The sequence below is a fragment of the Sesamum indicum genome, linkage group LG2 (genome assembly GCF_026168435.1).
Source record: "Sesamum indicum cultivar Baizhima isolate 11 linkage group LG2, ASM2616843v1, whole genome shotgun sequence".
NCBI classification, from domain to species: domain Eukaryota; kingdom Viridiplantae; phylum Streptophyta; class Magnoliopsida; order Lamiales; family Pedaliaceae; genus Sesamum; species Sesamum indicum.
In genome coordinates, this window is record NC_142658.1 from 14,520,572 (window position 1) to 14,544,921 (window position 24,350).

General features: G+C 33.6%; 2 protein-coding genes across 3 annotated transcripts; one reads left to right on the forward strand and one right to left on the reverse strand.

Annotated features, from left to right (window-relative positions):
- Positions 1-3,059: 3,059 nt before the first annotated feature.
- On the reverse strand, positions 3,060-4,316 carry LOC105155893 (uncharacterized). The gene has a single exon (XM_011071877.3). It carries the CDS (start codon positions 4,019-4,021, stop codon positions 3,254-3,256), a length of 768 nt encoding a protein of 255 aa, XP_011070179.1. The 5' UTR covers positions 4,022-4,316; the 3' UTR covers positions 3,060-3,253.
- An 8,015-nt stretch (positions 4,317-12,331) lies between these two features.
- LOC105155690 (beta-ketoacyl-[acyl-carrier-protein] synthase III A, chloroplastic) lies at positions 12,332-24,246 on the forward strand. 2 transcript variants are annotated; one of them, XM_011071610.3, is made up of 8 exons: positions 12,332-12,956; positions 14,401-14,549; positions 22,012-22,148; positions 22,484-22,589; positions 22,680-22,798; positions 23,184-23,248; positions 23,332-23,554; positions 23,704-24,246. In XM_011071610.3, exons 1-8 carry the CDS (start codon positions 12,772-12,774, stop codon positions 23,923-23,925), a joined length of 1,206 nt encoding a protein of 401 aa, XP_011069912.1. In that variant the 5' UTR covers positions 12,332-12,771; the 3' UTR covers positions 23,926-24,246. The 2 variants fall into 2 exon arrangements, with proteins under 2 accessions (XP_011069912.1, XP_088733734.1); XM_088877608.1 differs by lacking the exons at positions 12,332-12,956; positions 22,012-22,148; positions 22,484-22,589; ... (2 more) ...; positions 23,332-23,554; positions 23,704-24,246 and adding an exon at positions 15,050-22,005 and having other exon boundaries at positions 14,411-14,549.
- The last annotated feature ends 104 nt before the right edge of the window (positions 24,247-24,350 follow it).

The window sequence follows — 24,350 nt, forward strand, 5'->3', positions numbered from 1 at the left end:
TGCACAATTTATTCTTCCATAATTAGCTATATAATGATTAGATAAGGTGAATATAAATTGAAAAATACTGTATTAACACAAAAGTAGGAATAATATTCTTTTACGTGCTGAAATGTGGCATGCTGTGTAGCCACATTAGAGCCAACAGTTGTGGATTTAGTTGATAAGAACGAACCACTTTCAGTCAAATGATTGTGGATTTTACTGACTCTGTCAATTTGAAGGGTATTTCAGTGAGTAATTATAAATGACTTTGGTCGTAGGTGCTATGTCTTGGATCATAACAATAGATAAAATTAAAAATAAAATAAAATATATATGCAAAGTAGCAGACAATCGGCAAAAGGAGCCTTCGACTAAAGTCTTGGGAGACAGCGTCGTAAGTCGTGGTACTAAACGAAATAAGATTCACTCAAATTTTTTATTTAAAAAAGAAGAAAAAAAAAAAAAAAGCATAGCCACATTAGGAGGCGAGTAGGGGAAGGAGCCTTGGAAGAGGGGGCAAGGGCGCTTTCATAGAGAAGATGGGAAGAAGGGTGAGAAGCTTCCAAAGGATGTCTTATTCATTACACCTTTGTTTTTGTGATGGAAACACAAACAAGAACAACCACCTTCTACCTATTATTATTTGCATGAATGTTTGTGGTTTAGATCCAGAATGCTGGTGGGCCCTCTCAGATGTAGATATTTTAACTACTCTCATATCCCCAATTTATTAGTAATGACAAGTGCATTAGGGGCATGAATCTTATTCTTTCTTTCTATTTTCCCACCTACGACAATATATATATTTGTTAGAATTGAATTTTCTGTCGTAAAGTCTATTTTATTTTATTATTTTTAAATAAGAGCGATGAACTATTATTAATTGAAATTATTTATGTTATTTGGATAATTATATATACACCCACATAAAACGTCAAGATCATTTACACAAACTACTTCTACTTTTTTAAAAAATTACACATACACTTCTAAAAAATGTCAGCATCATTACACAAACTATCTCTATTTTTTGGTTGCTAAAAATGGTTTCTGTAATTATACAAAAAATGTGGGTGGTTTGTATAAACAGATTGCATAAATCAGAGGATGTAAATAAAAATATCCCAAATTAATAACATGATGAAAGTTGAAATTACAAATATATTCAAGGTTAAATAAAAAATACTAAATGCCCATTTATGTAGATATGTTCCATTTAACTTATTAAATATAGCAAGTATATGTGCGTAACTTAATTTTACGGTAACATGACGGCAGTTGTGTACAATAATTTTGAATTTCAATAATACTTTGAAGTGCTAAAGGCTTAATTGGCGAATCTGGGGTCCCATGATCTTAGTAGTCATGGGTTTAAACCCAGTCAGGTGCATGGGATGTTGTTTGTTGTATAACAGGAGTTGGTCTACTGCATAGTAGAAGTTGTTGTCTACTATAATAGTAGGTGTTATTAAGTAAGATATGAGTATTGTAATATTTTTTGTTAGATATTGATGTGTTTTTGAGTAGGATATGATTATTGTAATAATCTTTGTTATGGTCTACTGCACAGTAAAAGTTGTTGTCTAAGTAAGATATGATTATTGTAATAATTTTTTTATTAGATATTGATATATTATTGTGTAGGATATAATTATTGTAATTTTCTGGTATACCTATCAAAAGTTTGGTAGGAGGTAGCATACAAATTTCTCGGCGTTACTGCATATGCAAGTAATGTGGTGTGTGTGCATATATGTACTCATTTGCTTATTCTTCTTGTATTTCTCTTCCCTGTATTAATTATTCAATTTAAAGGGTAAATCACAGCCAGCTCTCTTAAGATTTGATATGATTATAAATATCTATTATTATTTAAAAAATTAATATTACTCCCCTGATATTGTCTAAAAATCAGTTCAATTCATAGTTTTTATTAAGTTGTCATCAATTTTTTATGGTGAACTGACCAAAATGCACTTGTGGACTATAAATCGTAATATTACTTATTTTTCAAAAGTTTCTGAAATTTTTTTATAAACTAAGTGGATAATTTTTTTTATACTCATGCATCCAATTTTTTTTTTTCAAAAAAAGAAAAATATAGTTAACAATTTTAGACGTTCCATATAAGAATTACATAATTCTATTAAATATTATGAGATATTTATAATTTTTCAAATAATAAAAGATATTCGTAATTATGCAAAATTTTGAGGAAGTTCTTCGTAATTTATCCTATTTTTAAATCAAGAAATTATTTGCATAAATATTATAAAAGTGGACATATACACTTGCAATAATGCTACTCAATTCATAGTCTCGAGGTTGTGAAATTTCAATTTTACTATTTAAACAATGCCCCCCTTATATTATATATTTTTGTAATAATTAAAATTTATAACAAAATCCCATTTTGTGATCACTATAAATTTAATTTGTGAACATGTCTACTTAAGGTCACGTCACCAAGCAATAAAATGAACAATAAAACGTCTCAAAAGCATCGATATATCCTTTACGTAAGCTACCAAACTAATATATTGCAAATAAATTAAATACTATACAAGGAAAATTAAAACTTTTAATGTACTTTTCAATAGTTACAATGGTACTCATCAATGTGACCTTTGTGTTCCATTGATTTTTCTAACACCGAAATTAATGTCGTACGTAGAAAAAATTATCATCATCAAACATTCATGTCTTCTGCGAAAAACAAATTATTATAATACTAAAAATTTTAATTACATGTATATACTAAGTATATGTCAAATATATATATATATATATATTAAATGAAAAAAAATATAAACGACTTTAATGTGATATTGCAAAATGAGTGAATTATTATTATATAAAAATAAAAAATAGTGATATTTACCTCCTTATATTTTTTAACATGCAGCAATTTGTCCCTCTGTGTTTTTTAAGATGCAGGAATTTATCTTTCAGATATGAAGGTAAATTACTTTATTTTTAAAAATACATGAGGATAAATTATTATTTTTTTATTATAAGGGGATAATTTACTCATTTATAATATTATATAATTAGGATACGTGTATAGTAAAATGTTAGTAAAATACACGCTCATGTATTATTGCCAATTATGATCACCTGCATGTTACATTTGATCCCTTACTACAATTAATTAAATAATTTTTTCATCAAAATTCTTACATAAAACATATAAATATACGTATACATTGAAGTCGAAGAAACGCACGTGATCGTCACGTGAGACGATTGATCATGATGAGTGACATCCTCAAACTTGCGAGACGAGACCAATTGATGCCGTGACAGACACACTAGCATGCTTCTTGCAGCTCAACACCCTCAGCAAATCGCCGCCCCATGAGGTTCTCCGACTAACCGGAGTTCTATCTCCGCCCTCCACCGCCGGGAACATGCTCCCTGGACTGCGGCGGACCTGCCGGCTTTTTATGTCCCTGAGATCCATTTCCGGCGGAAATTTCACTGGTCCAAACATCAGAGGACACCATCTAGGCTTAGGTGATCCCTTAAACCCGTCGAATTTCATCGACCCCTTGGAAAAACTCCGATGAATATCCTGGCAGTTGGATTTTTTAATCACCAGGCTTGAATTCCAACGGAGCTTTTGGGAATCCAAGGAACGGCTGCTCCGACTGATGAGTCTTGTGCTTGAACTCCTGCCGTTTGATCTTGCGGGGTTCAGCTCAGGCAACGACTCGCAATACCTGCGAGATGAACTCATGAGATGTTCAGGAGATGTAATAAGGAACCGATGGTCGAAACGAGGTTGTTGTTGTTTGTAGGATACTATGAGCCTGCCGCAGGAGATTATGTCTTCTGCATGGGACATATCATCGGAGTGGACAACCTTAAAGAACTCGAAGAAATCGGACGGCTGGGAGTGGGAGGACGAGTCTTGGAGATCTTGATCCTTGGAAGAGTCTTGTAGCTGTTCATCTGAATTATTCAGAGGAAAATCGCAGAGGGAGAGCGCCTCTTCTTCCTCTTCTTGAAAGCTAATAGCATTACTACCCTCCATTTGATCGATGAAGAGAGAGATACAATCTTGTGTATGTATATGTCACTGTGTGTGGTGTGTGAAAACTTGGAAGAGAGGAAAAAGGGCTGGATCCAGTTATGGCTGTATGTAGAGCAAGATCATGGATCAAGAACTACTTCTATATATGTTGTGTGGATATTATTTGTTTTATGTGTATATAAAGATTGATGGGGAGTTGTTTTTTCCTTGAGAAAATTAAAGGGTGGAGTGTTCAATGACAAAAAAATGACAAGATTTTATTACAATGAGATGGTGTTGGTGACCGTTCTTGAGCCTATTATCAGAGGGAGAGTGACCTAAAATCTTGTAGTAGTCACCATATTAATTCACGTTTTGTATAGTCCGTGTCTTCTAGAAAGGCCAAAACGACAATTCAAAGAATTAGCAAAAGAGAAATATAAGCCAATGGAGAAAGAGTGTCTAAAACGACAATCTTCGTCTCATTATGGGTAAACAAGAGAGAGATTAGAGAGAGTTTGTTTTTGATAAATAAGAGATTTTGTAGGATTAAACGAACCTCTTGATTTATGTGAATTAGTTTTTCGTGGTTAGGTCTTAATTTTTTGTAATTATCAATCAATTATAAGAATCATGCTCGTTGTATTTGCGCAAATGCTATGCTCCGTAACCAATTTTTTCGGTGTCACCCTTATTTTTTTATTAAAGAAAGATAGATATAAATGGTCAAGTAATGGTGTGACTTTCCTTTCGAGTCTATGATGCATAATCTCACATTGAAAAACATATATTTGCTGGTTGGATTTATAGCGGGTCGAATCAGCCCAATCTCGATCGATTTAGTTCGAATTAGCTCGAAAAAATTTGGCTTAGGATCAGTTTAATACTGCTCATGGTCAAGCTGTCTGGGCGGTCCTGAGCCTTTAAATGGCCTCAAATGAATTTATTTTTAAACTCAGATCCCAATCATGGACAAGCCTGGTTGAGGTCGTGGTCCTGAGCCTTGCTCAAATCAGGCCTGATTCATGGGCTTATTTTGTTTTTATATTGTATGAAATTGAATCTTTTGAATAGTAACTTAAATTTATTATTGTTTTTAAATAAATTGATAAATTAAATCAAACAAATGTTTATAGCTAGAAAAAAAAATTAGTTAAAACTACACAAAGCAAATAATAATTTGACTAGAAAGCTTAATAATAAAACTAGATAATTACATGCCAAAAAAGATTTAAAATAAACTTTAATTGAAAAAATAAAAAACTATTAATGAATTAATATATTAAAAATTTAAAAGTAAAACAATAAAGATGTAAGTTTTAGAGTTTCAAAAATTAATAACCTAGTTCTGTAGTTAACTTAGAAAATAAAATAAAAATTACATACCATGCATTAATGATCTATACTAATATATAAGAGAATATATTTTTCTCTCACAAACGGCAATTATGATGCCGCGATATCAATTTTATTGTTATGCCAATAAGTAGGTGTGTTCATCAAAATCGTATGACCGCCCCAACAGATTGGCCCAAACAGCACCGCTCCACAATTAGCGGGTTAAGGATGGTTTGGGTTGGTCATGAACTAGTAAAAAAAAGACGGCATTTTAACAATGGGGTTTGATTTTATATTTATATAGACTGCGTTCCATCACAATAATAATAATAAACCATAAAAGTCACCCCAACCCACCCAAACCCAATGAGATCGCAAAGTGCGATTTTGATAATTATCGGGTTGAATTTGGATTAAGTTTTATAAAAATCGCAAACATTGGGTTGGCAAAAAAATTACCAACCCCATCCACGTACATTCCTACGGATAACCCCCCCCCCCCCCCCCCCAAGTTTATTTTTTTTTATTCTTTGTTGCTTTCTTCCTTTATTTATTTTATTTTTTTTTAAATGTGATATGTTGGTTTATATGTGTTTTTTGTTATCATAATATATTTTAAAATATGAAATGTTATTTATTATATGGATGTAGAAACAGCATGCCACGATAGCTAGTACAAAAAAAATATCTTTTTCTCTCACAAATGATGGTTATGATACCACAATACCAATTTTATTGTTATATTAATAATACCCCTCAGTAGATTTATTTTTGTTTTTTCTTTTGTTGCTTTATTTATTTCTTTTTTCTTTTTTTTTAAAAAAAAAAGAATGTGATGTGTTATATACATATATATTGTTATTATTCATAATATATTTTAAAATATGAAATATTATTTATTATACACACGCATAAATAATATGTCATGATGGCTAGTTTTTTAAAAAAAAAAAAAAAACTTAACCCAATTGGACTAGCCCACTAGCTCAGACCAAGCCCAGCCTAGGATTAGACAGTCTTGAGCCAGTCCCAAATATTGATAACTGAAACCAACTCAGGACCAATTCAGTCCTAATCAGGTCTGAGTAAAAAAAAATTATTTTTTTATTAAATTAATCTAATCCTAGATTGGGTCAGTCTGCGCATCTTGATGTGCTGGAGGTTCAAGACCCATTCGGTTAGTGGATAATTTATATTATATTTAGTGCTCATTTAAATTATTTATTAGTTGAGAGATTATTAAAACAACAATTTTTATTGATAAAACATATAATAGATAAAATATTTTCAAACATATTTATTCTTACATAAAATGATCATTTCTATAAGATTTTGTATCCACCACATTCAATTTATGCACATCTAAAATTATTCTCAATTTTTGGCATAGAAAAACACTCAATTTGGTAAAAAAAAATATTTCATAATTGGCTGATTTATTGACTTAAAGTATTTTCAGTAATAATTTCAATTTTATTGCCCACTTGCAAAAGCCCATTAAGGTCCAAAATCAAATTTCTCCTACACGGCCCGAAAATGTCTTCCACTTTGTACAAGAGCGTATTCCATCCCTTTATTACACATTGAATTTGCAACTAATTGAAAAAAATCATTACTACACCATACTTCAATATGATTGAGAATTGAGAACTTGTCCAAAATGAGCTGTAAATTCAGCTAATAAATTAATAAAAACCAATGTGCGAAAATTTTTATGCAAGAGAAAAAAAATATTTAATCAAATCACGTAATTTTTTTTACAGTGAATAAATAATTTAAACATCCATAACGAGCAATGAGATATGCAATGGCCAATAGTGACAAGTGATGGTGGTGGCCGGTGGGCAATACACGAGACCACCCAACTAGAGCACTTGGTATGTAGAGATGACAATGGGTTGAGTTCTGAATTTTTAAAATTTGAGATTGACCAGTTAAGATATTTTCGAATGTGGGACCAGGCTCGATGGGTTGGACCCACTAAACCTGATTAGAATTTTAAAAATATCAAGAAATATATTTTTAAATAATAATACTAATTTAACCTGATAGATATTAGATAGAATTATTATTGAAAGATTCATTTTTTTATATAAATTTTTATGTGTATATTTTAAACTCGAAAATATTAAAAACTTTCAATTTATATGTTACTTATGGATATAGCAAAACTTATAGCTATTTTAAAGCATTGTTTTCATGGCTAAAAGTACTAAGTTTAAGTATAAATAAAATATAAAAAAAAAAAAAAACTTCGAGCTCGAGATCCTATGAAATATATCCATCTTAACCACCCAATCGCATACCGACACATGGAACTCAACCTCAATCCAAAACAGTTAGATCGTTCGTATCCAATTGTGTTAAGTACAATTTACCCCTTATATTAATGAAAAAGTGCAAAAAAACCTTTCTAAAAAACAAAGTGTAATTACCCCCTTGCGATTTAAAAAATGATACAATTTACCTCCCTCCGTAAAATTTCACAAGGGGGTAAAGTACATTATTTTTTAAATCACAAGGGGGTATATTGAATTTTATTTTTTTATAGGGATTTTTTTGCACTTTTCTATTAACACGGGAAAGTAAATTACACTCTTTCTTGAGTAATTGTTATGTACTCAACCAAGACAATTTAAGTAGTTGGACATGTTGACTTGTTGGATTTTAATGTTGACTCAGACGTGTTTCTTACAACATCGATTAATCCACCTCAGTGGTTATTACTCCCATGAAAATTAAGGTTGGCCAAATTTAAGGTAGGTAAGTTGAATAGTAAAAATTCTTGTGCAAATTAGATTTAGTCGAATCAAATCAATTTTATAGTAAGCACGACACATTTATTATGTGATTGTTCACTTTTCTTGAATTGTATATTAATAACACTGCAAATATATTATACTTATTATATAATTAATTTAGATTTGACCAAATTCAATTTGAATTAGATGTGCAGTTGGAAACCAAACACCAGACCGATATTCTCGTTGGAATATGTAGTTGTCTTGTTCCCTACATTAATTTTGTAGCCACACACTTTTATAGATTTCCTCTTCTTTATTGCATCTCATTTTCTACATACATCACTAGTTATTAACACTGTGTCAAGATACGATTGATCAAATACGGTCAAAATCAATACATTGAATATTTATTTAAATGGTCACATTATTTGAAGTGTTACATTTTCTCAATAAATCTATTTAATTCAAACATAATAATAGTTACTATTATTAACTGCAACGTGCAAAATAAAAACGCCTAAACTTAATTTATTTTTAATATAAATAAATAAATCCAAAATGGCTACATATAGGAGGTTGGTAGTATTTATTTGAATCATATACATTAATATAGGCATAAAAATAATAAGGGAAATAATTACAATTTTCTTGTATGAGGTTTAGTTTAATTATACGTAAACTACATGTGATTTGGGGAATTACATCTAGCACTTTTAAGGTTTGCTTTCGTCTAACAAATAAGTCATCTATTTAGTCAAAATTTACTGAATTTGCTAATATTAACAAGAAAACTGAATGAAAATTAATATTTACCATCGATTGACTTATTACTAACTTATTGTAGGTCAAACAATTTTTTTCGAACTAAACTACCCTTATAACGGTAAATATATACCACCTCACATGTATTAACGCGTGAAGATGGATGAGGATAATTTGATCATAAAAAGATTTATTGACCGGCAATATGTCAGTAATAAGTCAATCAGAGTCAAATGTAGATTTTTTTTCGATTTTTTTTGTAATATCAGCAAATTCGATAAATTTTAACTAACGAAAGAATTTATTTGTTAGACGGCAGCAAAACTCAAGATACTAGATATAATTTTTTAAATTATAAAAAAAATTATATATAATTACACTAAATTTAAAGGAGAAGAAGTGTAATTATACCAAATATTAAAAACTAAAAACATGCAACCAACTTCAAAAGGTTTGCAAAGCTCAAAAGTCAAAAGTCACTTTTACAGGTGAGATTCTTGGATGGCCTACTCATTAGGCCTCAATCAATGAGTTGGTTGCCGTTTTTTAAATATTTGAAAGTTTATAAGATGTTAAAAAATATTTGATAATTTTTCATAAAATTATACTTATTTAAAAATAAGACGTTCGAAATTTATTTTAGAATAAATAAAGATTTATTTACTTATTTTACAAATTTTAACAAACTCTTTTATCAGTTGTAAATACGTAATTATTGACGTTTTATAAACTCTGTAATCTTATTTTATTCGAACATTTCAAGAATTTATTTTTAAATAAAATATAAAATTTTATAAATTTTTTTGGTATTTTATAAGCTTTTCAAATATTTTATTTAGGAGCTTATAAGTTTTATAAAATTATTTGATATTTTTTTGAATAAATAACTTATAAGATCTCAATATAAAATATTTAGGATCTTATAATTTTTTTTAAAGCTCTTTAATACAAAAGTGTTCTCACTATTTTGTTAATATTTAACTTTATTCTTCGTATAATTGACGGGTTTTTTCCAAAGCAAAAATATCCATTTATAACATGATTTTAAATTCTAATAATCTTATAGCTTTTTCGGTTATTATTACGATATATATGAAGAACTTATTACACCAAACACTATTAACATCTTACAATTGATCTGACATCTTATTTATTTCAAACACCTTAAAATTTTGTTTCTAAAATAACAGTTAATATTTTTAAACTTTTAAAATATTGTATTATGATGCAGGAACTTATAAGATGTTTAGCCGAAGATCCTTTGGATCTCAATAAAACCTTGGGTAAATTATAACGATCTCTCCTGAAATTTAGCATAATTACGAATACCCCTCATTATTTAAAAATTACCAATACCTCCTAATTTTAAGGGTCATCTAACAATTAACTCAATCTGTTAGTCTCTGTTAGGTTTTCATCCATTTTTATAGTGAACTAATCAAAATGCCCTTGTGAACTAAGAACTATAATTTTATTTATTTTTTAGACTAAGTGGTTGTACTTTTTCAAAATTTTCCCTCCACCCTGTTCGATATTTTTATAATTTTTTATTTTTTCTAAAAAAAGGAAAAAAAATTATATTGAAGCCACAATTAACAATTTCATAGCTCCATTTAAAAATTATATAATTTCGTTAAACATCAAATGGGTATTTATAATTTTTCAAACAACAAAAAAGTATTTATAATTGTACCAAACTTAATAAAATTTCATGGTAATTTAGCCAATTTTAGCCAAGCCACCCTAAACATATATGTATTGATGTTATCTTTTAAGCATAACCTAAATAGCAATAATTAGGGTACGGAGCAGAAATTTCTTGAAATTTGGCAATAAATTAGGTTTGTAAATTGTAATAATTATACAGTAATAGGGACAAATGCATTTTTGTCCTCAAATATAATTACTAATGCGACTTTGGTTCTCAAATAATTTAAGGTTGTAATTTTATTTCTCAAATTTTTACTTTTTTGGCACTTTTGGTCCTTCCATTAACTTTTCCATTAAACTTAATGAAAATTTCATTGAAAGTGAAAAAAATTGTTATTTTTCTCCCGTTTTGTGGTGTTTTTTAAGTTGTAATCTAATGCACTGATTTTTTTTTCTTTTTTCTTTCTTTTTTCAAATTTCAAATGAAAATAAATCAAAAAATGCATTTGAGGACCAAATTGCAACCAAAAATGTAAAAAAAGTTAAAACTTAAGGACCAAAATTGCAATTTTAAATTAGTTGAGGACCAAAATTACATTAATAACTATATTTAAGGACCAAAAATAAATTAATCTCAATAATAATATATCAAACACTTGAGCTATGGTAGAAGCCATTAATAGCTCATTTGCTGACAATGTCGCTCAACTAACATAGTGTCTATTAACATAAGAGCTACTCAATAGTGAATTTCCCATTCTCTCCTCTCCAAACCCACAAATTTACATTGCAAAGTCAAAAAAATAAAAATAAAAAAAATCCTAAGTTTTTAAAAATAAGTTGAATAAAAGAACATTAGAAAGTTTTCCTAAATGCATTATATATTATTATTATTTAAAATGTGATTAAATAAGTGTACTAAATAATATATAAATCTATCAAATAGAGGAATAGGGTAGGCGCTATCGATCCGTGTGTTCCGAGTTGAATGACCAACACTATTCTAACTGCAAAAAAGAGTAGAGTGAGCTGGTCTACTGCTCCTATATGCCCTATATGAGTTCATAGCTTGAGCTCGGACTTGTAGCTATTGCAGTTATTGAGTTAGGCACTGCAAAAATATTGTGCATTTTTTTCTTAAAATTATATATTTCGAGTAATACTTAAAATAGTTGTACTATTTACATCTATTAACTAGGAGGGACGTATCGTAATTATCATTAATTGATGTATTATGTGTGGACTAAAATATTCTCAAATATACTTATGGTTGTTTGCAAGTATTTATTATAAATGCGTACAAGCTTTTTGCTGGAAATAAGTTGATAAAAGTGTTTTTGGTTTATTTTGAATTGTCTAATTTTAAGGCAAAAGCTATAAAAACTTTCTATCGACTTTTGTAATTTATTAGTAAAACTGTAATGATTAAGTTGATTTTTCGAATACTACGACTTCAACTGCTGTTTAATTTACAATTTTTTTTAAAATTTATTTTCGTCACACAAATAATAGTTATTACAGGCACTCTTTTATTTTTCCATTATTTTTTTAAAATTAACTAAATGCGAATGATTCTTTATTTATATGTATTTAAAAAATAATTTATTTTACTAATTTTAAATTATGTATATGTATCGAGAATGCTTCAATTGCGGTTAAAATTTAAAAACTAGTGAAATAGCTCCTGTGTTGTCAAAGTAACAACAGCAGGGGCAAGAAAGTAATTTCACAAGAGGCGATATGTGGACCCTTGCTTACATGGGAGAAACCCAGTGGTATGCAAGGAGGCGAACAAAGATTCAATCTCGAGAAATGCTGATATAAATTACAATATGATATTGATATGCATGAGATTGAGAGGAGACATGAGTCGCGGTCTCTTCAGACAGAGGGTAAAGAGATATAGGGGGGGAAGGGAAGGGGGTGTAGTTATAGAGACACACTCAGATGTATCTATATATCCGTTTGACATGCATTTGCATTTGCATGTACTTGTCTGTGTGATATAAAAGAGGGAAAAGATATTGGAATTTCCATCAATTTTCTCTTTCAATCTCCGGAAACCCCGAAGATTAGTTAAAGATCCATTTTTCATTGTTGTTTCCGTCTCTTTTTTTCTTTGTTGCTTCAATTTCGAACATCATTAGTGTTTCTTGTTTTCAGGAAATTTTGATAATTTCTTGACTTTGGGCTCTATTTTTGTATAAATTAGCTTAAAGATCCCAACTTTATCGCTCTGTAGTTTGGTTTAAATTATAAATTTTTAAAAATAAATAAATGGCGAATGCATCTGGGCTGTTGAGTCCAGCGGTTGCGCCCAGTGTGAGGAGGAGATTGAATCCACCTATAGGCGTTTTTCAATCTGGGTCTTGGTTCTCTGAGGGTGTTTCCAGGAGAATAGTGTGTTCCAGCACTGTTCAGGGTGCAGAGAAGCTTTCCCCTTCTAAATCTGGAGTGCCCAGGTGATTTGTTCTTCGGAAAGATTTAATCTTTATTTGTTTATTTCATTTTTATTTTGTGGGTTTTGTTTTTCTGTTGCTGGTATGCTTTATGTTTAGAGAATTTGAAAGTGTTTGAAAACTGTGATTTGCAAGATGAATGGGTTTTTGATTTAATTATTTCAATGTGCATTTCTTCATTTTTAGTTTTGAGTTTATTGCTGATGTTTTTTAACTGTAGACACTTCACTGTGATTGCTGGATGAATGGTGTTTTCATGTTATTATTGCATTTTGGTGTTTATGAAAATCTCTTGATGTGTATTTGGATTGGGGTAGTTTCTTGTAATTAATTTGTTTAATGTAATAAATAAGAGTGGAGCTTTGGCTGTTCAACTGTTAGCAGTGCCAATCTTGCCAGACGGTTTGAGTGCTTGGAAGAAGGATTAAGACACATATTCAATTGCTTTGCTCGTTTAACACAACAAGGGATCATAGGAGAGGAAGTACTATCCTGAATTAGAGTTATAATTAGGTGCTGCATGAATCGAATTACCTTCAACCCCTCTGTGTTAATGCATTGCCGTAAAAATTTAGGCAATCTGTGAGACTAGAAAGTTACCACTAAAGTTGCCTGTTATTTTCCCTTTTTGGTCGTTTTTCTATAATGCAGTCAGTTATGGCCTGCAAAAGGGAATTGTCAATAGATCATAATGTTTGTTTGTCCAATGGCGGAGAAACATTTTGAATAAGTTCATTTCTCTGGCAAGGACTATTACACGGCCTTGCATCTTCCTAAATTTGCTCCCAGTATTGGTTAACAATTAACAACAATAATAATAGAATTTAAATTTTACATGTCGTGCGTTGTACCATAATTGACTCCTTTTATGAATCTTTGATGTTAATTGAGCGCTGTCTTTAATTTTCTTATAGCACATTTGAATCAACAAACCCATGGATATAAATAATAATCATAGCAATAGGTGAGAGAAATTATGAGAATGCTTGGACGTCTCTTTCAAGAAGACATGCAATTTTTTATTGAAAGTTTTATTTGTTATCTTAGTATACCCTGACATACTGTTTTGGGATAATAGGAGGCTAGCTTGTTAACCAAGTTTCTTCACTCAGCACCTATGCATGTTAAATCGCAAGTAAATGAGAATGTTATTAGTTTATAGATATGGAGTCAATTCTCAAACCGTTGCCTAAATCTTGCCTCTTCTTTATGTGGGTTGGTGATGCAAAACCTTCTTTTTCTGATACCGTTCTTCATCTAACATATATCTGTAAGTCTCTACAGTGTATCACTCCTTCAAAATGTACAATCATATCATCAGTCTATTGGTTTATCCTAAATTGGATGGACACCTCTTTTAATTATAGTTCAACCTTCTTTTCTACAGGACTATTAAGCTTAATTATGCTTCCGACTCATTTCGAATAACAAATTAAAATTAATGTAGGCTTGTCAGCAGAGGCTGCAAGTTAGTTGGATGTGGCTCTGCAGTGCCACGTCTTCAGATATCCAATGATGATCTCTCGAAAATCGTCGACACTTCTGATGAATGGATATCTGTTCGAACTGGAATTCGAAATCGAAGAATACTTTCTGGTGAGTTTATCTTTGAAGTTCATGCTGGCGTTGTTTTCATGTGCAATATGGTGTTCCCAAAACTTGATTTAAAGGCAAGACTAAGAATTTAGGTTTTTGAATCTTTTTATGTTTGCTGTGATAATTATCCTTGGTAGAATATTCTAGAATGGTCAACTTTGATTATGGATCCCCATTGGTATATTGATGTTAGTTTTAGTGTTAGTACTGGTTATATTCGTCATCCTGTGGCTCAAAGTTGTTTTCATTTTGTGCAAATGTCCTGTAAGTTATGGGGCTGTCGGAGTCCATAGCTATACATTCTTGACACTCTACTTTACGTTCATTTTCCCTTGATACACTTGTCTGAACTCTGGGGAGGTAATCTTTTCCACCTTAAAATTCCTTTCTTCTGTAATTTAGGATAATAGTTGGAATTATAGCAGGATGCAAAAACCTATGCCTCATAGTTGATAGACGTCATATTTGGAAAATCATTAACTATCTCCACTTGATTTTAGGCAAAAACGAGCAATCAAAGTTGCAGATACCACTGGGGTCCTCTAATTTTCCAAATAATTGAAAACTATGGTTGCAGCACATTTTAAGGAGTTCTCTGAAACTCTAATTATTCTTCAGCGGACCCTGTTACCGCTCATGTCTACGGAACAAGTGTAAAGACACGAGCTTGGACATGGCATAGCCCACTTTTACATAAAGTGCGTAAACGAATTATGAGACGGGATGGATTCAACAAATCCAGAGATCATAAGGGGATACTAAGCTGTGGATGAGCCCGTTCTCTACTCCTCATTCTGGTTATTTTGACCTTTTCATGTTTCCTTTGAACCCAGAAGATTCTCATGCTATAGTCAACCAATATTTCTGGTCCCCCCCCCCCTCAAGTATACATAACATGTCATGGTCACATGATGTGTCATTGGCTTATTCTCAAGACGTAATTCATACGTTTAGAAAGTGCATTTCCACATGAGCAAGCTCTTATCTGACTCATGTCTGACATGTATAATTCTGAACCTAAGAGTCTTGCCATGCTTCCCAGGCCCATGTTGAATCTTGTGTGAAATTTGTGTTGTGTTTAAGTCCAGCTGCCTAATAATCATCATCGGCTAGACCTAGACATACTGAATGTCATGTAGTGGCAGATTCCAGAACTCTGGATGCTGTATATATGTTTTAACAACCACATCTTCAGTCCCAATTACCTGTATTACGTATCGATAGGTTGTCGGGGGCATGGGTGTTGTTATACATATGGCCCAAAACCCGGAAGCCCAAACTTACAAGCCCACAACCCACTTGGAGGCCCACCCGACTACCCGATCCAACCCGACTACCCGACCCGATTATCCCACTTATATACCCTCTTCTCTCTAAACCCTAATCAGATATTTCTCTCTCTCTCCCCTCTCTTCTCCCTCACTCCGCCGACTCACTTTCTCTCTCCCTTCTTGCCGGTTACCGTATGGCGGTTAGAATCGCCACCGTCCGGCGGTTTTCTGAAGCCAATCTAATGGCTTCAAGAAAACCCCCAAACGGTTGTGTTCCTTCGGCAGTTACTTGAGACTCTATAAAAGGGGATTTCCCTCTTCCCGCTCGGTGCGCGAACTGAAATCTGTTTTCTGATATTCTTCTCCCCTGACATATCTCTGTGATATCTTCTGTGTGGTTTTCCGGGTATAGTGACGGGTCTGAGTGACTCGAGGTTTTTCTTGGGTAGTTCGGGAGGTGTAACCGTGGGTTGTGAGGGCTGGTTTGGGAATGGTACTTTGTGGTGACCGCGTCCCTTTTACTCTTGGATCTGGCTTTAACCTGAGCCACTTTCAAACAGTGCTTTTATCTTTCCCTTCCGTTGTATTGTTTACGATTCTGCAATTTTTATTCGGGTTGTATTTTTTAAGGAGTTTATACTCCAATATTGCTGTAATAGTTGTTAGGGTTTCTCTGTGAAACGACGAGTACCACTGGAGGGTTATACCCTACAGTGGTATCAGAGCCGATTCTCTGATCTGTGCTGATCCTGGTGGCGGTAAACTTTCGAAAAACCCCTCCTCTGGTTCTCATTCCTTTCTGTTTTTCCCTGCTTATATTACTGTCGTTATTATTCCTTTATATTACTCCTGTTTGCCGTGGTGAAACCCCCTAATATCCCTCCTGGCCGGACCCCTGAGGTCGTCGGGTATCTGGACGGGACTTAGGCTGGTGAGCCTCGGTTCTATTACACCTGCTCTTATTTCTGTTTTGACTATTTACTGTTAGTACGTCTACTTATCTTGAGTTTCTCCGTGGATGTTTGATAACTGATTTACTGCTGTTTTTATATCTGCTATTTCGTGTATGGTGTTGCTCTTTACCTGTATAATCTTGTGATTTTTTGTTGCCTACTCTGTTTTATTATTGATAATTCCGAGTTCTGTAGTGCTGTGTAAAACCTGTTTTTTTTTAAAATTTACTGTTCTGGGATCTTTTCTGTCTTATTAAAAACCCCGAGACTGTTTTCTTCTAAAATCTTTTCAAAATGGCTGGTTATAGCCTTCAACCATTTGACGGAAAAACCGACTTTTCTATATGGCAACAAAAGATGAAAGGCATTCTTATTCAACAAAAAGTTTTCAAAGCCATTGATGGCAAATACGCTGAAAATATTTCTGAGGAAAAGAAACAAGAAAATGATGAATTTGCATATTCCTCTATTGTTTTGAATCTATCCGATACCGTTTTACGAAAAGTTGGAAAATTAGAATCGTCAAAAGCTTTGTGGGATCAATTAGAGGAACTGTTTACTGAAATCTCTCTTCCTAATAAATTGTTTCTGCTGGAAAATTTTTTTAGATATAAACTTGATTTGTCCAAGAATATTGATGAAAACCTTGATGACTTCACTAAGCTAATTCAAGATATTAAACTTGCTGGTGATAAATACATTGATGAATATTCCCCCATTGTTCTTCTAAATGCAATCCCTGAATCTTATTCCGACGTGAAAGCTGCTATTAAATACGGTAGAGATAGTATTAATTTAGAAACTGTAGTAAATGGACTTAAGAGTAAAGAACTAGATCTCAAAGTCAATAAACCTAGCCAAAACCATTATGAGATTAATTCCGTTAGGGGTAGAACAAAATTTAGGAACTTTAATTCTCGGTATAACAGTAGGAGCAGAAGTAAAAATAAAAATAATAGGAGTAAGTCTAGAACACGAGAGACAAACCTTAGAGATGACAAAATCAGAGATAGACGATGTTACAATTGTGGAACCAAAGGCCATTATATGAAAGACTGTAGAAAATCTAGACGTGAGAATAAGGATAGAAATTATGATGATAAAGAAAAAATCAGTAATGTGTCTATTGAGTCAAATGGTGAAGTTTTTGTTGTTTATGAAGCAAATTCTGTGAGTACTTTTGACATGCATGAATGGCTTATAGATTCCGGTTGCACATTTCATATGAGTCCTTTCAAAGACATTTTCACAAACTTGAAATATGAGCACGTTGGTTTTGTTTCAATGGCAAATGAGAAAAAATGTGAAATCAAGGGTCTATGTGACATCTCACTATGTTTTGAAGGTTATAAAATGCTTTTGAAAAATGTCAGATACGTTCCTGACTTGAGTCATAACCTCATATCATGTGCTGCATTAGAAGAAAATGGTTTAGAAGGTAGGTGGGGCAAAGGCCTCATGAAAATTATGAAAGGCTCATTAGTTGTTTTCAAAGCTGAACGAAAACGGAATCTTTACATATGTACTGCATCTTACGATAACCTTGCTGCATCGGTCTCTGTGTGTGACTTAACTTCCTTATGGCATAAGAGATTAGGCCACATTAGCCAAAAAGGTCTTGATTTTTTAAAAAGAGATGGTGTTTTAAATGATAAAGTAGATAAATTGGACTTTTGTGATGAATGTGTTATGGGTAAACAGCATAGAGTACATTTTCCTACCTCCCCATCCCCAAACCCATCTATGTCCCCATGTATTTTAGACTATGTGCATGCAGATGTTTGGGGTCCTAGTACTGTACCCACCCATGGTGGAAATCGCTATTTCCTGTCTATTATTGATAACTTCTCTCGTAAAGTTTTTGTCTTTCTTATGAAACATAAATCTGAAGTCTTTGAAAAATTCAAAAATTGGAAAATTTTTGTTGAGAATCAAACATGAAAAAAGTTAAAATCTCTTAGAACTGATAATGGGCTTGAATTTTGCAACAAAAACTTCTCTGATTTATGTGAAGAATTCGGTATTAAAAGGCACAAAACAAATCCTTATACACCTCAACAAAATGGAATTGCTAAACGTATGAACCGCACGCTACTTGATAAAGTTAGATGTCTATTAATCAGTTCTGGTTTACTGAAATCTTTTTGGGGAGAAGCTGTTTTAACTGCTGCACATCTTATTAATATGTCTCCCTCTGTGCCATTACTTGGAAAAACTCCTGATTTCATGTGGAATGGAAAAATTCCTGATTTATCAGCTTTGCGTGTTTTTGGTTGTACTGCTTTTGTTCTTCAAGATTCTGATAAACTTGATCCTAAATCTCTTAAGTGTGTTTTTATTGGTTATCCTGAGGGTATTAAAGGCTATAGACTTTGGATTAGGAGTCAACCAGGGTTTAAAGTTTTAATTAGCCGGAATGTCACTTTCAATGAAAATGAAATGCCATGCCTAGCAAAAACCCAACCTATAGAGACAGAATCAACCTTTAACAAAGTCAATTTAGAGGATAACCAAGAAGGGGAGGAATTAGGGAACAATCAGGATCAATTAGGAGAAAATGAACAACTAGGAAACAACCAAGAACTTTCAGAAACTAAGAACCCCTTAGATAACTATCTTCTTACTAGAGATAGAGATAGAAGACAGACTAGAAAACCGACAAAGCTTAGGGACTTTCACACAAGTTTTAACATCGAACTTATAGAACCTTCTAGTGTTGAAGAAGCCTTAAAATCAGAAAAATGGCTTAGTGCTATGAAAGAGGAAATGAAATCCTTGAAAGACAATAAAACTTGGGTTCTTGTCCCTAAACCAAAAAATGCTTCTATTGTTGATTGCAAGTGGTTATTCAAGATAAAACAAGAAAATCCTATCAAATACAAGGCTAGATTAGTTGCTAAAGGTTTCACACAAAAAGAAGGAATAGATTATAATGAAATCTTTTCACCAGTTGTTAAATACACCACTGTTCGCATAATACTTGCCCTCACTGCGCACTATGACTGGGAATTAAAACAAATGGATGTTAAAACTGCTTTTCTACATGGTGATTTGGATGAAAACATTTACATGCATCAACCACTTGGCTTTACTGATATCTCTAAACCTGATTATGTGTGTTTGCTTAAAAAATCTCTTTATGGGCTGAAACAATCTCCTCGCCAATGGAACAAAAAATTTGATGAATTCATGTTATCTTTAAAATTCACTAGAAGCCAATATGATCACTGTCTTTATTTCAAGCATGTGCATGATTCTCCTATATTCTTGGTATTATATGTCGATGATATGTTAATTGCTAGTCCTAGTTTACATCTTATATCTACTTTACAAAAGGATTTATGCAAAGCTTTTGAGATGAAAGATCTTGGCAACGCGAAACAGATTCTTGGTATGAATATTGCTAGAGATAGAAAACAGTTTCTTATTTCTCTGAATCAAAGATCATACCTTTTAAATGTTCTTAAAAAATTTTCTATGGAAAATGCAAAACCCACCTCTGTACCCTTGGCAGCCCATTTCCAATTAAGTAAAGAGCAATGCCCTAAAACTGTTTCAGAAATACGGAAAATGGAGAATGTCCCTTATTCGAATTTGATTGGTTCCATTATGTTTCTAATGGTGTGTACTAGGCCTGATGTAGCCTACTCTATTAGCTGTCTTAGTCGTTTTATGTCAAATCCCGGCCCCCCACATTGGGAAGCCTTGAAATGGTTACTGAGATACTTACGTGGATCCGAGAACATTGGAATCATTTTTTCTAAGCATTCAAATGATACTCGTTTGGTTGGCAATGTAGATTCGAATTATGCAAATGATAGAGATAGCCGTAAATCCACATCATCTTATGTCTTCACTTTTTGTGGTTCATGCATTAGTTGGAAATCCCAGCTACAACATATTGTTGCATTATCAACTACGGAAGCTGAATATATTGCTACTACTGAAGCTTTCAAAGAAGCTTTATGGCTTGATGGACTTATAAAAGAAATTGGTTTCTCAAAAGAAAAACTTGTTATCTTCTCTGATAGTCAATCTTCCATTCAACTGTGCAAAAATCCCGTCTTTCATGATAGGACTAAGCATATAGATGTAAGGTTTCATTTCATTAGAGATATTGTAGGGAGAGATGTAATCAAACTTGAAAAAATCAGCTCTGAAGAAAATCCTGCCGATATGGGCACCAAATGCTTGCCCTCTGAGAAATTCAGTAAGTGTTTAAAATTACTACACTTAAATCCTGATTAAATTCTGCTGTCTATAGTCTTCTGTGCTGCAGGTACACCCACGGAGAACTTGTTTTTGGCAATGATGAAAAAGACCAGATCAAACACCCCTGACCTACCCATTGGGTATTTGGTCCACGGTGGGGTATGTTATACATATGGCCCAAAACCCGAAAGCCCAAACTTACAAGCCCACAACCCACTTGGAGGCCCACCCGACTACCCGATCCAACCCGACTGCCCGACCCGATTATCCCACTTATATACCCTCTTCTCTCTAAACCCTAATCAGATATTTCTCTCTCTCTCCCCTCTCTTCTCCCTCACTCCGCCGACTCACTTTCTCTCTTCCTTCTTGCCGGTTACCGTATGGCGGTTAGAATCGCCACCGTCCGGCGATTTTCTGAAGCCAATCTAATGGCTTCAAGAAAACCCCCAAACGGTTGTGTTCCTTCGGCAGTTACTTGAGACTCTATAAAAGGGGATTTCCCTCTTCCCGCTCGGTGCGGGAACTGAAATCTGTTTTCTGATATTCTTCTCCCCTGACATATCTCTGTGATATCTTCTGTGTGGTTTTCCGGGTATAGTGACGGGTCTGAGTGACTCGAGGTTTTTCTTGGGTAGTTCGGGAGGTGTAACCGTGGGTTGTGAGGGCTGGTTTGGGAACGGTACTTTGTGGTGACCGCGTCCCTTTTACTCTTGGATCTGGCTTTAACCTGAGCCACTTTCAAACAGTGCTTTTATCTTTCCCTTCCATTGTATTGTTTACGATTCTGCAGTTTTTATTCGGGTTGTATTTTTTAAGGAGTTTATACTCCAATATTGCTGTAATAGTTGTTAGGGTTTCTCTGTGAAACGACGAGTACCACTGGAGGGTTATACCCTACAGGTGTCTTTAACATCTACATGAAGATATCTGTAAAACCAGAACCTAATGGAAGTAGAATATTTCCAAATCTGTTTGAGTTCTGAGTATCAAACATTGCGTTATTTGTTAGTCACGATGCTGCAGGAAAAGATAGTTTGACGGATCTCGCTGCAGAGGCAGCAAAGAAAGCTCTTCAGATGGCAGAGGTTGATCCTGATGATGTGGATCTCGTGTTGTTGTGTACTTCAACTCCAGAGGATTTGTTTGGTAGTGCTCCACAGGTACATGTTTGCAGATATATTCTGAAGTTCCATTTCTTTTTCCTATTTCCGGGGGCGAGTCAAATTGACCTGTGGACTAGATGGGGTTTCGACATTTATGAAGGACTCACAACATTTTTCAACCATCACTATGCTTCAAATCAAACTATGAGCAAATTCTTGAGGCAGTCGTTTCCTATATTCTTCAAATGCTGTCAAGTTTTCAATGACATATGATTCCTGCTTTCTGCATATCACCCCAAAATATTACACTGCATTTGCTTCTTTCAGATTTTTTTGCCTTTGTCATAATAACATGTTTCACAAAATTCTAATATTTATGGTAACTTTTCCAGATTCAAAAAGCGCTTGGATGCAAAAACAATCCATTAGCTTATGACATTACTGCTGCCTGTAGTGGTTTTATATTGGGCCTAGTTTCAGCCTCTTGCTACATTAGAGGTAAAAATCCAATTATTACACTGCCAAGAGACTGGAGAGTCATTTTATTTTGCTATGCTCAAAATTGAAATTCTTGTAATGTACAATTAGGGGGTGGCTTCAATAATGTTCTGGTGATTGGTGCTGATGCTCTATCTCGCTATGTCGATTGGACTGACAGAGGATCCTGTATCCTCTTTGGTGATGCTGCCGGTGCTGTGTTAGTACAGGTACTGCATCCTGTCTTTTTTTAATGCTGTGGGAGGACATAGATACCTGCACTACTTTCCCCAGGAATAATTTACATCCGTGTGAAAATTGCTGAGCATACGCGTCCACTTACATGTTGCTCCACTAATACGATAACGTAGTTTGAACTCCTGTATCAGCTGTGCTATTGCTTCTTAAGATGTAATCTTAAACTTATGTCCCATTCACAAAACAGAATCCGACGTACATTGGTGAACTAAATCCCCATTGCATCACCTTACTAAAAGCTTGCTTTTGCATATTTTTTGTGTTATTTATGATCTCTCTTCTTGTTTCAGAAACGAACTTAAAGGTTCATAGTTCCATATTTCAACATTATTTCTTTGATTTATTCCTTTTCCACAGGCATGTGATAGTGAAGAGGATGGATTATTTGCTTTTGACTTGCATAGCGATGGTGAAGGGCAGAGGTACCTTTAAATCATTCGTTCCAGAGATTATCATGTTTTCCTCTAAACGAGCAATGACCTTATTTTTTTCTGCGTTCGTTCAGACACTTAAGAGCTACCATGAACGAGAATGAGAAAGATCATGAGTTGGGCACAAACGGTTCGCTCCTAGGACTTCTACCCAAAGGGTCCTCATACTCGTGTATCCAGATGAATGGAAAGGAGGTGTTCCGCTTCGCCGTTCGTGTTGTCCCACAGTCGATTGAATTAGCTCTCGAGAAGGCAGGTCTACCAGGATCCAGTATAGACTGGTTGCTTCTTCATCAGGTAAGAAATTGATAGAAATACCAAAAGCAACAAGAGGACATGTTTGTCTGACAATGCACCTACTCAGCCAAACTATTTTATTGCGTGTGTCGACATGAACTCCCGTTCGTTCTTGATAAAATCGAAGAAAATATTGGTAAAATTTGCAGGCAAACCAAAGAATCATAGATGCAGTAGCCGCACGTCTAGAACTCCCTTCGGAACGTGTGATATCTAACCTGGCAAACTATGGCAATACGAGCGCTGCATCCATCCCATTAGCGTTGGACGAAGCTGTACGCAAGGGGAAGGTAAAAGCCGGTCATAAGATAGCTACTGCCGGTTTTGGAGCCGGGCTTACATGGGGCTCAGCGATCATTAGATGGGGATGATTGAAAGACGAACACCCCGGTCTGAAATTTTCTGAGTTTGTATTATTCAAATTTGTCCGATAACGAATCGTGCAAGGACAGCTCTTTGTGTTCAGTTGTAGTCTTATGATTTTTTCTTGCTTGTAATGTTTATTGTATTGTTGAGGTGGGAATTATGCAGGAAACATGTAATGAACTTGCTATATTTACATGTATTTCGACTAGGATGAAATATGGATGTAGTTTTTAAAGGCTGATGATTTACTTCTGGAAAAATTCTTCCACAAATTTGTTGGGAGAAATGAGAGATACCCCGGCTTTGTATTTTATCTTTTAAGACAATTATTGTCCTGCTCTGGTACTGACGAAAAAAGATAATTTGTCTTTCAAGATTCAACGACTTATAATTTCAAAATAACAGCACAACTAACTTTGAGAACAATAAA